The 16,141-nt window shown below is 45.2% G+C and overlaps 1 protein-coding gene across 6 annotated transcripts in view; it reads left to right on the forward strand.

Moving 5' to 3' along the window:
• DYSF (dysferlin) overlaps positions 1–16,141 on the forward strand; it is a 181,452-nt gene that overhangs the window by 92,602 nt on the left and 72,709 nt on the right. For all 6 annotated transcript variants that reach the window (XM_087935713.1, XM_087935716.1, XM_087935718.1 and 3 more), the window contains 4 exons: positions 1,603–1,745; positions 11,668–11,841; positions 13,677–13,770; positions 14,444–14,521. In XM_087935713.1, coding sequence (XP_087791839.1) covers positions 1,603–1,745; positions 11,668–11,841; positions 13,677–13,770; positions 14,444–14,521 — 489 coding nt within the window. The remainder of the gene's footprint in view (positions 1–1,602; positions 1,746–11,667; positions 11,842–13,676; positions 13,771–14,443; positions 14,522–16,141) is intronic.

The following is a 16,141-nucleotide window of genomic DNA, read 5'->3' on the forward strand; positions in this document are numbered from 1 at the left end:
GACAGAAGTAGACATGTTGCAAGTTCAGAGGTTCAGCAGCAACTCAGGAGCCCAGAAAAACAGACATCAGTTTCACTTTAGCTCAGCAAGCAAGCAGAGGAGAGGAGGAGTTTCATTTTTTAACGGACAGACTCAGAGTTCAACATAGCTTCAGAGCTGCAGAGCTTAATGTAGAGCCACACCTAGACTACTTCTAGTTTCAGTTTCCAAAACAGTCCTCATTGGCTGACTTAGTTGCTATGCATATTCATTGGCTGAACTTGTTACCAAGCTCTATTCCAGTTCATTAATATATTCTGACATGGACTTTCTTCTTTGGTGCGTCCATCAAGGTTCCAAGATCTGGAAAACTGAGCTGAGGTCTCAGCTGTCAGGGTTCCGGCGATTGCCCTAATTAAACCATGATCCACGAGCCAAGCTTCAAAAAAATTCAAAAGATTTATTAGGAGCAACATGCAGACATGAACCTAAATGAAGCCAACTCTGGCATATGTAATTTACAGTCACCTGTGACCCTGTTTCCCCGCTCCTCCCTGGGTGTATCATAAATCATATTCTCCAATGAAGCACGTTCATGGGCTGGGTGTCATTAATTACATAATTCTACAGAGAAATTATTGAGCCTGTCATCTGCACCTCTATAACTGTCTGGTTTGGTTCTGCAACCCAACAGGACAGACACAGACTTCAGAGAGTAATTAGGACTGCAGAAAAAACAATTACTCGCAACCTGCCTTCCATGGAGGATCTGTATACTGTACGAGTCAAAAAGAGGGCTGTGAAAATATCTACAGACCCCTCACATCCTGGACATAAACTGTTTCAACTCCCACCCTCAGAATGATGCTATAGGACACTGCACACCAAAACAACTAGACACAAGGACAGTTTTTTCCCCAAATGCCATCACTCTGCTAAACAAATAATTCCCTCAACACTGTCCAACTATTTACAAAGTCTGCACTACTATTACTATTAATCTTCTCATCACTCCTTGTCACCCCTCCCCTCCCACTTGTGACTGTATGACTGTAACCTTGTTGCTTGTATCCTTACAATTTATATTGACTGTTTCCTAGTATATTATTGTACCCTATGACTATTAAGTGTGGTGCCTGATGATTCTTGACTCTTGACGAATGTATCTTTTCTTTTATGTACACTGAGAGTATTTGCACCAAGACAAATTTCTTGTGTGTCCAATCACACTTGGCCAATAAAGAATTCTATTCTATTCTATCACACTCTCCAATGAAGGATTTTCGAGGGCGGAGGATCCGGTAGCCTTGCTACAATCTTTGTAAGATAAGCATGGAATGTACTTCTGGTTTTAAACTGCTGTAATGCTCCTTCAGATTCCACCCCTCCAGCCCTTGTTTATGGCAACTCAAAAACTGAGTTGATATTCACATCCCATCAGGGTCTGAATTACAGGGTCTCAGTTCTCTGAAGCAGCTGCAGATGTGCAGGACTTCCAATTTCAGAATTCCTCCGCCCTGTCCATAGAAAGGAGTAGAAGTTCAACACGGGTTTCCCCTGGCTTAAATGCAAAAGGAGAACCCTTCCGTTTAACATCCCAAGCTTTTCTGTCTCCTCTCCAAGGCTGGGAATATGGCATCACCATCCCTCCAGACCACAAACCGAAGTCTTGGGTGCCGGCAGAGAAGATGTATCACACTAACCGGCGTAGGCGTTGGGTGAGGCTCCGCAGAAGAGACCTGGCTCAAATGGAAGCATTGAAAAAGGTAGGCACCAGGTGGGCACAAAGGCACACCAAGGCAACGCTGACAAGAGCCACGTCCCGTGCAATCTACATGGAATCATAGAGAGGGAAGGGACCTTGGAGGTCTTCCGGTCCAACCCCTGGCTTAATCAGGAGACTCTCTAGGCAAATGGCTGTCCAATCTCTTCTTCAAAGCCTCCAGTGACGAAGCACCCACAACCTCTGGAGTCATTCTACGAATTAATTGTCCTCACCGAAATTCCTCCTTAGTTTCAGGTTGTTTCTGTCCTTGATTAGTTTCCACCCGTTGCTTCTTGTCCTGCCTTCTGGCGCTTTGCAGAGTAAGTTGACCCCCCTCTTCTTTGTAGCAGCCCCACAAATATTGGAAGAGTGCAATATCTAATGGCAAACCTTTCCACTAATTCATTATTTTCAATAATTGTGAGATGTGCTAAATCTATGATTGGACTGTAGTCAACACACATGGACTGTACGAATGGAGTGAAGTTGTGAACAATGCTTCTCTCTCTTCCTTCCTCTCCCTCTCTCTCCCCCTCTCCTCCCTCTCCCTCCCCCCTCTCTCTCCTCCTCCCTCCCCCTCTCTCCTCTCTCCCTCCCCCTCCTTCCCCCTCTCCCTCTCCCTTTCCCTCCCTCTTCTCTCCCTCCCCTTTCCCTCTCCCTCCTTCTCTCCCTCCCGTTTCCCTCTCCCTCCTTCTCTTCCTCTCCTTTCTCTCTCCCTCCCTTTCCTCCTCCCCTCTGCCCTCTCTCCTCTCTCTCCCTCTCCCTCCTTCTCCCCTCCCCTTTCCCTCTCCCTCCCCTCTCTCCCTCCCCTTTCCTCTCTCTCTCCTCTCCCTCCTTCTCTCCCTCTCCTTTCCCTCTCCCTCCTTCTCTCCTCCCCTTTCCCTCTCCCTCCTTCTCTTCCTCCCTTTCTCTCTCCCTCCCTTTCCTCCTCCCCCTGCCCCTCTCCCTCTCCCTCCCTCTCTTCCTCTCCCTCCCCTCCCCTCTCCTATCTCTATCTCTATCTCGTATCTTATTTCTAGAATGAGCTCGGAAGGAGTTCTGAATTTTCTAAATTATCTGCATGAGGATTTACCATTTCTGGCCCATCCCCGTTGAGATATTTTGCTTTCTTGTTTCCTTGACAAAAAAAAAAAAAAAAAGGCTTTGGGGTTGTTTGCTTTTGGTTTAGTTCTTCCCCATCTGGGTCACTCGTGTGAGGGAGGACACATCGGTCAGCTTGTCCTCCAAAGTTGTGTCTCCCTCAGAAACGTTTGGGTTCTTCTCCTGACCACTTTGATGACTTTGCTCGTTATCGCCCTGCCACACTGAATTTTTGTGTGGGTTCAGCTCTCGTGGTGTGACAGCCCTTTCCTGTCGGAGCGCCCTCAAAGGTGAACACTTGGCTTTAGAGTATGTTGTTAGTTGCAAAGTCGTGTCGACCCATCGCGACCCCACGGACAACGTTCCTCCAGGCCTCCCTGTCCTCTACCATCCTCCAGAGTCCATTTAAGCTCAGGCTGACCGCTTCAGGGACTCCCTCCAGCCACCTCCTTCTCGGCTGTCCCCTTCTTCTTCTATTGCCCTCGATCGTTCCCAGCATTCGGCTCTTCTCCAGTGAGTCCTTCCTTCTCATGAGGTGGCCAAAGTCTTTGTGTTTCCTCTTCAGGATCTGGCCTTCTAAAGAGCAGCCAGGGTTGATCTCCTCTAGGACTGACCGTTTGGATCGTCTTGCAGCCCAAGGGACTCGCAGGAGTCTTCCCCAGCACCAGAGTTCAAAGGCCTCCATTCTTTGGCGCTCAGCCTTCCTTAGGGTCCAACTTTCACAGCTATGAATTGCAACTGGGAAAACCATAGCTTTGATTAATGTTTTTATAACACCAGAGCTGGAAGTTTTCTTCTGTTGAGAATGATGCCAACGACACCAGATTAAAGTAAAAAAGATTAAAACTCCACTTTTTAAACAGAGGGAAACCATGGGTAGGCTTCTGGCTTTGCAAGGTTCCAAATGTTCAATAAATCTTTTGAAGAGAATTCAATTTTTAGTGTGTGTGCGCACACAATTATGCCACACAACCCTTTTTAGAGGTAAAGCCACATTCCTGCACAATTGTGTAGCTATGGGGATGGAGGAAAAAAATCTCTCTGGAGTCAAAAATGGCACGGACACACCATAGTGGATTTTTTTTTCTTTTAAAAAGGGGAATTTGGAGCTTTCTGTTTTTTTCTCAATTGCAGCGTTCTGCTTGTGGTTGTGTGTTCTTACTGTAAAGTTGCAAAGCACACACAATATCTTTTGGTGTTGTTCCATGGTTATAACACTCTGCATTGTTTCTGGGGCTTGATTGCCTTGGAAAAAGAATCAAAGGAACACAGAGCTGTGGGCTCCTTGGTGCTCTCTGCACCGAGTTGTTTTCTTACAGACATTTTCGTTACATTCATAGGTAACAGCATCAGTGCTAGAAGGAGGAGGAGGAGGAGGAGGAGGAGGAGGAGGAATAGAAATGTGGGGTCACTGGTGATCTCTGAACTTGATTCTTTCTTGCAGATATTTTATTACCTGACTAAGTAATATCATCAGTGCTAGAAGGAGGAGGAGGAGGAGGAATAGAAATGTGGGGTCACTGGTGATCTCTGAACTCTGATTCTTTTTGCAGATATTTTATTACCTGACTAAGTAATATCATCAGTGCTAGAAGGAGGAGGAGGAATAGAAACATGGGGTCACTGGTGATCTCTGAATGTGATTCTTTCTTGCAGATATTTTATTACCTGACTAAGTAACATCATCAATGCTACAAGGGAGTGGGATTTGCTCTCTGTTTAGATACAAGTGGCTTGCCCTGCCAGTGCTGGTGGGAGTTATCTTGGTGGCTCAACACCCAAATAATCACAGATTAGCAGCAACATTAATACCAGGCCAACAATCAAGTAGAAAACAATATCCCAGTCAAGGAACTACCAACTCAAACTAACAATGAAGCAGTAAACAACAGTCTAAGCAAGGAACTTGGTAAGGCAGGATGCTGAGCAAGCTGGATTCTACTAGCAGTATTTCTGCTAACCTCTAAGTGTCCCTCTTGCACAACAGATACCTCAAATAATCTGGATAAGTTCTTGGCAGTTTTCATATGCTGTTCTTCAGCTTTGAATAACAGAAGCGGTAGTTGTGGTGATGCAGTAAGGGTTATCCTTGTGGAAAGCAGTTTCCGTTTCCAGCAACGCAACCTTAGAGCAGTTCTCAGTTAGTTAGAAGAGGCTCCTCTGGGAGATCCTCACCCACGATCCTGTGGTGGAACCTCACTCAAGGTCATGCCTTCGGTTTCCTCTAGAAGGGTTTAGAACAAGCTGTCCTTGAAGATTGTACAGAGTGGCTTTGCCAACTCTTTTGATCCGTCGATCATCACATCCGGTTTGGAGGACAATATGGCGGTCCAGTATCAAGTGAGAGGTGACTCATGTTGACTTGAGACCAGAGGCTCACCAGATTTGTGTTCCATGTGCAGGGGGGTCCATGAACTGATGATATTTGAAAGCTGAACTGGTTGCAATCACCTCTCCTTTAACCGGGCTTGAAATAATTGCACAAGGCCTATGCTCTGTTTACATTTATTTGTTGTTCCTTGAGGAAGCGGTGAGTCGTGTTCTTCTTCCTATAAGCTGTTTGGGCTGGATTTGTCTAGGGTTGGCGAAAACAGATGCCTGCTGATGTGGGTGATTCCAGTGGTAGAATTCACATTTTTTTTTTACTACTGGTTCTGTGGGCGTGGCTTGGTGGGCGTGGCAGGGGAAGAATATACTGCAAAATCTCCATTCCCTCCCCACTCCACTAACCTGCTTTCCAGCTCCCTTCTCCTGGGCAGGGAAACCGAAGAAGACCCAGCCGATCAGCTGGGACTGAATGGGAGGCAGAGAAGAGATGGGGGTTGGCGGGGCCAGTCAGAGGTGGGATATGTTGGTTCTCCAAACAATTCCAAATTTCCGCTTCCGGTTCTCCAGAACCAGTCAGAACCTGCTGACCAGAGATTGTGTGGGAGATGGCTTCAGTCACAGCCAGACCTCCAAGAGAAGCTTGCCTTGTTGGGCCTCAGTTCAACTGGAGCAGAAAACTTTCTGCCTGTATTTCTATAGACCAGGCTGTGGAATCCTTGAGAGTCTCTGAGCTTGATGCACTGATGATGTTACCTAGTTGGGTAATGAAACATTTACAACCAAAACTCAGAGAACATCAAGGACCCCATAGTTGTCCTCTCTCCCCTCCTCCCCTCTGCCTCTTCTACCTCTATTTATTCTCCTTCCTCTTCTTCCTCTTCTTCTCTTCCTCATCTCCTCTCAATAAACCCCTACTCTTCTAGCATTGATGATGTTATCTAGTTGGGTAATGAAACATTTACAAGCAAACCACCAAACTCAGAGAACATCAAGGACCCCATAGTTGTCATCTCCTCTCCTCCTCCTCCTCCTCCTCCTCCTCCTCCTCCTCCTCCTCCTCCTCCTCTCCTCCTCCTCTCCTCCTCCTCCTCCTCCCTCCTCCTCCTCCTCTGCCTCTTCTACCTCTACTTCCTCCTCCTCTTCTTCTTCTACTCTTCCTCATCTCCCTCTCAATAAACCCTACTCCCTTCTAGCATTGATGATGTTACCTAGTTTGGGAATGAAATGTCTGCAAGGGAACCACCAAGCTCAGAGACCACCAAAGACCCACACTCCTCCTCCTCCCCTTCCCCTTCCTCCCCTTCCTCCTCTCCGCATTCCTCCTCCCTTTTACCACTGATGATGTAACCTAGTTGGATCATGAAATGTCTGCAAAAAAGCCAACCCGGCTCAGAGAGCACCAAGGACCCTTCATTTCAACTCTGAGCTACAAATATTCTCTTACATCAGTATAGACCAGGCTTGGTGGGGGGGTGGGATTCTCCCGGTTTGGACCAGTTTGGGCAAACCCCTTGTTCCAAAGTTCCGCTCAGTCTGAACCAGTCCATTGTGATGAGAAAGTGGGCCGGCCTGCCCTCCCACCCCTGCTATTTCCTGTGCTTTATGCCTTTGTTTAGAGCGCAGCTGATTGGGCAGAGCGGTTTGCCGCGCCTCAGCTGTTTTCTTCACATAGGCTGCAGTTGAAGTATGGGCTTGCCTTTTTAAAATGCGGAGCGCGCGATCCCCAAACCGGTGGTTATACCGGTGGAATCCCACCCTTAACCAGGCTGGCTCTCCGAGGAGACGATCAGGAGGCCCCAGGTCCCCGCTGGGCCTCCCCAATGCTCACACTTGATTTAAAGGGCAATTCACTATTTTCTTGTGCTGAGAATGCCTGCTGTTTATTTCAGATAACAGATTATCAGAGTTGGAAGGGATCTTGTAGGTCATCTAGTCCAACCCCCTACCCAAGCAGGAGACCCTACGCCATTTCTGACAGATGGGAGTCCAATCTTTTCTTGAAAGTCTCAAGCGATGGCGCTCCCACAACTTCCAAGGGCAACTTCTGTTCCACGGGTTGATTGTTCTCACTGTCAGAAAATTCCTCCTCCTTATTTCCAGGTTGAATCTCTCCTTGTTCAGTTTCCATCCATTATTCCTTGTCTGGCCTTTGGGTGCCTTGGAAAATAGCTTAACCCTTTCCTCTCTGTGGCAGCCCTTCAAGTATTGGAAGACTGCTATCCTGTCTCCCCTGGTCCTTCTCTTCATTAGACTAGCCAAGCCCAGTTCCTGTAACTGTTCTTCGTATGTTTTAGTCTCCAGTCCCCTAATCATCCTGGTTGCTCTTCTCTGCACTCTTTCTCTTTTCTGTACTTTTCCCAGAGTCTCAACATCTTTTTTATAGTGTGATGACCAAAACTGGATGTAGTACTCTAGGTGTGGTCTTGCTAAGGCTTTATAGAGTGGTATTAGTACCTCCCTTGATCTGGATTGTATCCCTCTGTTAAATTTCCATGCGGTTGATGTGGGATTATTCCCACTAGATGGTACCCTGGATTGGGAGCTTAGCTGTTGCCACATGTATTAAAAAATGCTAGAATGTGGACAAAGAATTTTCCACATGCCCATCGTGGAAAATATAGGAAATGTTTCACATGCTTTTCCTAGGATTAAAGAACTTATTCACAATGCCGGCCAAAACTGTGGATTTAAAATAAATGTTTAAAACATGGCAATGAATTGGTTGCCTTAAAAATAGAGCAGGCTGGATTCTTGGTTATTGTTTTGAATGACTAAAATCAATCGGGTGGTTGTTTAAAACTGTTTAAAATGGCTCCACTTTCAGAAGAACTGAAAATGGAACTTAAAAAGTACAAAGAAGATGCACAAGAAGGGAGAGGTTCTTTTGGCTTTGTATTTCAATTCTTAGAAATGGAGATTTGAAACTATGAGAAACAACAAGAAATGCCTGCAGAACAAGAAGATTGGGACAAAGAAGAAGCCATCTTTAATGAACAAGTAATCTTAGATGGGGGAAAAAAAGGAAAGCGGGGAAAGAGAATGGAAAGTTTAAGATTGGGAAAACAACCCCCCCCCCAAAAAATAGAGTGAAAAATAAGTATAAAACCAGAAAGCAACAGAAGAGGGAAATGCAGAAGAGAGAATTAGAACTAGAGAGACAAGGGGGTAAAAGGGGAGGGAGAAGATGAGAGGGAAGAAAGAAAGGAAAAGAAGTTATAAAGGACAGAAGCAAAATATAGAGAAACAGGGCCTATTTAGAGATAATGGGTGAAAACTTAATGGAAAAAGGGATTCTGCAAAGGTACATAAGATAGTATGGTTATATTAGAAGCAGAAATAATTTTAGGAAATATGAAACAATGTATGATTAAAATGTCTGATAAAATAGCTATCGTAATTCAGTGGAATGCTTGTCAATAAATCAATGTAACAAAAGGTATATTTAATGATTTATAAAACATATGTGAAGAGAAATAAGGGAAAAATTAATTATGGAGATTATGTGTTTTTAAGGAAGTATGATATTTAATTGAAAAGAAGTGTTAAAGATGTTAAGATTTTAATGATTATTAATGATAGAACTGAACTGGAATGGAATGAGGGTTTATAATTACATATATTTACAATCTTTCTTTTTTAAAAAGAATATAGTGTGTATTATAAGAATGGAATTGGAAGTTTTCGATTGGAATTCGATTGGAAGTTATGCATTATGTTATTATATTGAAGGTCATAAACTTAAGGCATATATTGAAGTTTAAATAAGAGTTGAATGGATGTAATTAAAAGATATAAAGGTGTCATACTCCAATTAGTAACTACAGGAGAAAATTTGTTTAATGAGAAAAGATAATATGAAATTGAAACAGAACAGACAAAAGTATAAATATAATGATTTGAATTGAGATGAGATAATCAAAATAAAATTGAGAAAATTAAAAGAGGGAAAAAACTATATAGAAAATGTAAAATAGTATAAGATGTGGAATAGAACACAAAAAGGAGCATGAAATTGAGTTTTGTTTCTGTATAAAGAAGTTCAACCCGGGACCATGCTATTTTCAAAAAAGGTGTTTTACTTGTATTTTGTATGTGTGAAAACCCAAATAAAACTTTATTTAAAAAATAAATAAATAGAGCAGGCTATAAACAGGCTGATGCACTTGGAGTTCCTAAATAATGAGACCAAAAAGACATCCATGCCTGGATAGGATCAGAGATGTGCGGAATGTTGGGTTCCATAAATTAATAAATCTAATTGCAAGACCAATCTAACTGCAAGATTAGCAGGACTGGAAGCATTTTGCTCACGTGCTGTAATTGTGGCTTAAATCTGTTTTTCTCCCATATGCCTTCATCTGATCTCCAACCCAGGACTCCAGTGTGCCTTTGGCGGCCCTGGGGTCAAGGTTTCCTTCCTTGTCCTAACACAGGTTGGGCTGAGAATACATGAAGTCAATGAACCTTGGTGTGTATGTGTGTGGAAATGTCTTTGGAGGTTCTTGGTCATCCAGGGCACGGATGTCCCAAAGGTGCTTTTCCAAAACGGCAACTTTGGACTTTGTTTTTCCTTGAAAACGTTTCACTTCTCATCGAAAAAGCTTCTTCAGTTCAGATGAGAAGAAAACAAACAAAGAAAGAAAATCCAGTTGCCTTTTGGGGAAAAAAAAACATTTTTGGGAATAACCGTGACCTGGATGATGGACACTCTCCATAAATGACAGTGAGGACTATTAATCGGTGGAACGACCTGCCTCCAGAAGTTGTGGGTGCTCTATCACTGGAGGATTTTAAGAAAAAAAACGGGACAACCATTTGTCCAGAAGGATACAGACCAGTGGTTCTCAACCTGTGGTCAGCAGGCTCCGGGTGGGATATCGTGATGTCATCACAGGGATCCACAAAAGCTTGAAGAAATGTTGTGATTTAAATCTTGAGTTAGGCCTTGGGAGTTCGCGACCACCAAAGGTACTTAAAGGGGGTCCGTGATGACTAGGTTGAGAACCAGTGCTCTAGGGTTTCCTTCCTAAGCAGCGGGTTGGACTAGAAGACCTCCAAGGTCCTTTCTAACTCTTATCACTCTGTATTCTATAAAAGTTTGGAAAAGAAGGAGTGACAAATCCACCCCCATTCAAATTATAAGTCTCTAGCCGCATCTCTCAGACTAAAATAAATAAATAAATTATTAGGAGTGACCATGTCGGCATTAGCTGGGTGCAGCCGACACTAAAGTACATCGTTCATTTCCCCCTTGACCCTGGTCTTCCCCCTCTCACCCTCGGATGTATATTCTCCAATGGGACACATCCATAGCCAAGAGTCCTCAATCGTGCTCTCCAGTAATATTCTTGCGCGCCGACAGCTTTGGGCTGCCAAGGCGATTATCTGAGGCATTTAAGGAATGCACTGCTTTCCCCGCACTCCCTTTCTGCTGGCAACTAAAAAGACCAAAGGAATATTTTTTTTAGTTGACGTGGAGTAGAGGTGACACGAGAGCAGTCTTCCAGTACTTGAGGGACTGCCACAGAGAGGAGGGGGTTAACTTATTCTCCAAAGCACCTGAAGGCAGGAGAAGCAGCAACAGATGGAAACTGATCAAGGAAAGAAGCAACCTGGAATTAAGGAGAAATTTCTTGACAGGGAGGACAATTAACCAGTGGAATGGCTTGTCCTCAGAAATCATGGATGTTAGGAATACGTAGTTTGGGTAAAATAATATATATAAACTATGGTAGTAAGTTTAAGTGTGTGTCACTTTAAACTGCAAAGCATGTAATTTTGGGTGCGGTTGTGAACCGCCATAAGAGGGAGCAAGAGAACCTGCTGGATTGCTGACGATTGCTGACTGGTTTGATGGATTGATGGTTTGCTAACTGCGTGTTCCCTACTGCTGAGTTTTTTGAATGTCGAAGGAAGAAAGGAGGTTTGACTTCTTCATATCTCTACTGCAAGGAGATATATTACTGGACTGATATTTGTAAGTTTACTGACCTCTTTTTTTGACACTGGAATTTGCAACTGAATAATCCCTGGATGGACTGAATTAGTGAATGATATATGGACTGTTTTGACTATGCTAAAACTCTTGCTGGAATAAACTATTTAACTAGCACAGTGTATCTGTTTCACTGAGTGTAAGCTACAAAAACGTCCATCTCACATATTTTGCCTGCCTGCCTGACTGCCGTGCAGATTCTGCTAGGGTGTATCCCTAACAGATGGATACTCCAACACTGGAGGTTTTCAAGAAGAGATTGGGCTAGCATCTGTTCTGAAATGGTATAGGCCAGGTCTCCTGCCTGGCCAGGGGGTTGGACTAGTTGATCTCCAAGGTCCCTTCCAAGTCTGTTATTCAGGGGTGGGAGGCTGCCAGTATAACCACCGGTCAGTGATCGTGTGCAAGGGGTTCACCCGAACTGGTCCGAACCGGCAGAATCCCACCCCTGCTGTTATTCTATTAAGTCTTCTCTACTAGGTTACCTGCTGTTACTGAAACCAAATCTTCTTCCCTCCAGTATAAGCAGGAGGAGTTGGAAGGGGAAGGCTGGGAATATGCTTCCCTTTTTGGCTGGAGCTTCCACATGAAGTACCGCAAAACGGATTCCTTTCGCCGTCGGCGCTGGAGACGTCGGATGGAGCCCCTGGAGCAAACAGGCCCAGCCGCTGTCTTTGCCTTGGAAGGTGCCCTGGTAGGTACTCTAGAATAGGGGTCGCCAACCTTTTGGACCTCAGGGACCACCAAACTCATCATTTCAAATCCCGCGGACCACTAATATCAATTTTGACTGACGGCGGCTTGCCGACGTGGGTGGGAAAGTCGGTCCCATATTCCAGAGCTGCAGGAGTCACAGGACTGGCCCTTTGGTCATCCCGGAGCAGCTGCTCCACCACCCGGGTGCACCGGCCTGCCATGGACTGGAGGAGCTGCTCCGGGATGACCAAAGGACCAGTGCTGTGACTCCTGCAGCTCTGGAATATGGGACCGACTTTCCCACCGACGCCAGCAAGCCACCTCGGGTCGGATTTCCTTCTCCCGCCATTCACCTTCCAGTTCCAGCTCACATGACTCTACTCAAGGTAAGGTTTGCACTCGGGGCCAGCGGGTGGATGGGCCATGTGGACGGTGCAGCCTTGTGTTCCTGCGCAGCCTGGATTAATTGCTTTGGGGGGGATATTTCTCTGCAGACCATCAGAAATTTCTTGAGGACCACCGGTGATCCCCGGCCCACTGGTTGGCGACCACTGTTATATGGGGTTCCTCTCCCAGCCCTCCTTCCTTCCCCCCCCCAAGGAAGGGTGTTCCTCAACTTACGACTACAATTGAGCCCATGTTTCCTCTTCACTAAGTGAGGCAGTTAAGTTAGTTTTGACCCCTTTTAGGACATTTTCAAGGAAATGACTTTTTCAAGGAAAACAACCCAGAAAGTCTATGGAGATTCTCAGTCCTCCAGGTCTCCTGGTTGCCTAACCTTAACCCAGAACTGAAGAAGCTTCTTGGATGAGAAGCGAAACCTCTTCAAGGAAAAAAACAACCAAGAAAGCCCAATTAGAGAATCCTTTCTGAGAATATGGGGGGAAAAAAATTCCAGTTTCCAGAAGGGATTGTCCCCAAATTCCTCAGCCAACCCCCTTAGATTGCAAACAAGAGTTGCTTATGGCTTCAGGTGTGATGTAAATCCAGTTGGCTTTGATGGATAAACGAAGCAGAGCTTATGTCCATCAGGGCAACACAGAGCCAGCTCAAAACTTCAGATCCAGTTGACCTTGGGTGTTCTACTGGAGGGGCCTCCAACTTTGGAAATGTTAACACTTGTGGACTTCGATTTATGCCACAGAGAAGAGGAAGGAGTCAAACTATTCTCCGAAGCATCTGAAGGCAGGACAAGAAGTAATGGACGGAAACTCACCAAGGAGAGAAGCAACCTGGAATGAAGGAGAAACTACCTAACAATTAGGACAATTGACCAGTGGAATGGCTCGGAGATGCTCCATCCCTGGAGGTTTTTCAAGAAGAGACTGGACAGCCATTTTTCTGAAATGTTATTGGATTCCTGTTTGAGGAGATGGGCTGGGCTACCATGGAAGACTTCCAAAGTCCCTTCCTACCCTATTATTTCATGATTCTTCTAGCCTACAACGGGTTAAAACTCCCAGAAAAATTAGGGTGGAGGAGTCAGGATAACTATCTTCTATTCCTCGAGAGGGTGGCCCAAAGAAGAGGGAGTCAACTTTTGCCAAAACACCCAGAAGGCAAGACAAGCGGATGGAAACCAGTCAAGGAAAGAAGCTACCTGGAACTAGGGAGATGCTTCCTAACAACAGAAGCAACAGAAATTTTGGGTTCCATTATGGTCTTTATATTGAGGACTAATTGTACAAAAGCCAAACAAATATAGACAAAAAAACACCACCGTGCATTGAAAAGCTCTCTTGCTGCAGAAAAGTGTCTGTGTGTCTGTGTGTGTGTGTGTGTGTTGGGATGCATGCTCTCCCTGTGGCAAAACGAAACCGACTTCTCCTTTAGGGCGGAGTGACAGACGACAAGAGCGACGATGGCAAATCAGTGTCGACCCTCAACTTTGGAGTAAACCGACCCACCATTTCCTGCATCTTTGACTGTAAGTATCTTCTTGGGGGCGGGGGGGGGGGGAGAAAAAGGGAATCTGTGGGTCAGCGCATGCCGCAAGATGGGCACTGACTTGGAAGCAGGGATGCTGAAAATGTTCCGAGCCATGACAAGCAGCCTTCCAATATTTGACGGGCTGTGAAGGCAGGACAAGAAGCAAAAGATGGAAAGTAATTAAAGAGGGAAGCAACCTGGAATTCAACATTTCCACTACCGGTTCTCCAGAACTGGTCAGAACTGGCTGAACACCACCTCTGATCCCATTCCATCCCGTCTTGTCACATTGGGGAGAGTTTTAATTCATTATTCTTGATCTGCCCTAGAATTGGGACATTCCGAGTGCGTCGCAGAGATATTGAAAGAAGAAGGAAACTATAAAATAGTATTAACAACAACATGCACTGATAAGGGTCACAGGACGGTGTTAGACCAGAGGCCTCCAAACGTGGCCATGTTAAGACTTGTGGACTTCAACTCCCAGAATTCCTCACTATGCATAGCTGGCTGAGGAATTCTGGGAGTTGAAGTCCAGAAGTCTTAAAACGGCCATGCTTGGAGGACCTTCTCTAGACCTTTCATTTTAAGATGTTCAATTCAGTGTTGTTGCTTTTGTTGTGTTGTTGCTTTTGTTGTGGTGTTCACCGCCTCCTTTTCTCTCCTTAAAGATGGAAATCGTTACCATCTACGTTGCTACATCTACCAGGCAAGGGATTTACTGGCCATGGATAAAGACAGTTTTTCAGGTAAGATGTTACCTAGTTGGGTCATGAAACATCTGCAAGAAAACCACCGAGCTTACAGAGGACCAAGGACCCCATAGGCGTCGTCCTCCTCCTCCTCCTCCTCCTCCTCCTCCTCCTCCTCCTCCTCCTCCCTTTTAGCACTGATGAGGTTCCCTAGTTGAGTCATCTGCAAGGAAACCACCAAGCTCAGAGAGCACCAAAGCCCCCACAGCCCTCCCTTCCACCTCTCTTCATATCCCACTTCCTTCTAGCACTGATGATGTTCCCTAGTTTGGTCTTGAAACGTCTGCAAGGAAACCACCAGGCTCAGTGAGCACCGAGGACCCTACAGTCCTCCTCTTCCTCCCCTTCCTCCTCCTCCCTTGTAGTACTGATGGCCTTCCCTAGTTGGGTCATGAGACACCTGCAAGAAAACCACCAAGCTCAGAGGGTGCCAAAGACCCCTCATATCAACCCAGAGCTTCAAATCCTTTTCTTCATTGGATCTAATTTAGAAATTCATCTCAAACTCTTGAGTGGAACCAGATTTTCAGGACCAGCTATCTGGATGATGAGATGAAAAGGCCAATATTCCTTTTTGTTGTTGTTGTTGACAATTTTGACCTAACTCCCCTTTTTTCCACTGGAACGTGAAACTCGGTGAGGCTAGTCCAGTGTGTGCCATTCACCACCCCCCAATCTTTGCCCTTCCAGAATGAACCCACAGATTTATTTATTTATTTATTTATTTATTTATTTATTTGTCAATCACTTACAAGATAATAGGTATAAGTATAAACATAGTTATGAATATATCAAAAGGATACCTATAAGAAAAATAAAAGAAACAATAGGACAGGGACAGTAGGCACATTGGTGCGCTTATGCACGCCCCCCTACAGGCCTCTTAGGAAAGGGGTGAGGTCAATAGTAGACAGTTAGGTTAAAGTTTTTGGGGTTTAGGGAAAAAAAAACCACAGGTAGAGGATTCCAGACACTGACCCCTCTGTTGCTGAAGTCGTATTTCCTGCAATCAAGTTTGGTGCGGTTAACCTTGAGTTTGTATCTATTGCGTGCTCTTGTGTTGTTATGGTTGAAGCTGAAGTGTTCCTGTGGCTCAGAGGTGGCTTTGATGGAGAAAACTATTCTGTCCACGGTTCCTAAAGAGGAATCTAGCGATCACCACCTACTCCAAATCCAGAGGGATCTCCTCTTTCCCCCCAGCAAATCTCTTCTTCCTCCTGCACGCTCACGCACACACACACACACACACGTGTATGCATGTGTGTGTGCGTGCGTGTGTGTTTATGAGCTTGTTTGTTGCCTTGAACTCAGAGTCTCTCTCCAAAAAGGGATGACCTCATCCTGTCTGATTGGCTGGACTGAGTGGGAGTAACTTTCTTTGCATGGATGGCAGCCAATGACAACAGCCAGCCCAGATGTAGACAAGATGGAATTGTGATTTGCTGTTGGTGGAACAAAGCATAAAGGAGCCCCTTTTTCAGGGTCATAAAAAGGAAACCTGGTTATGGATGCGAAGCGGAGACAAAGGGGTCTTTTGAAAGGGTTTCGAAAACCGGGCGGACGGCGGCCCAGTCGGTGTTCCTCTGACTCAGGATGGAAGAAAGAATATCCAGCCAC

This window comes from Pseudonaja textilis, chromosome 6, assembly GCF_049901715.1.
Source record: "Pseudonaja textilis isolate UNSWEBS1 chromosome 6, rPseTex1.2, whole genome shotgun sequence".
Lineage (NCBI taxonomy): Eukaryota > Metazoa > Chordata > Lepidosauria > Squamata > Elapidae > Pseudonaja > Pseudonaja textilis.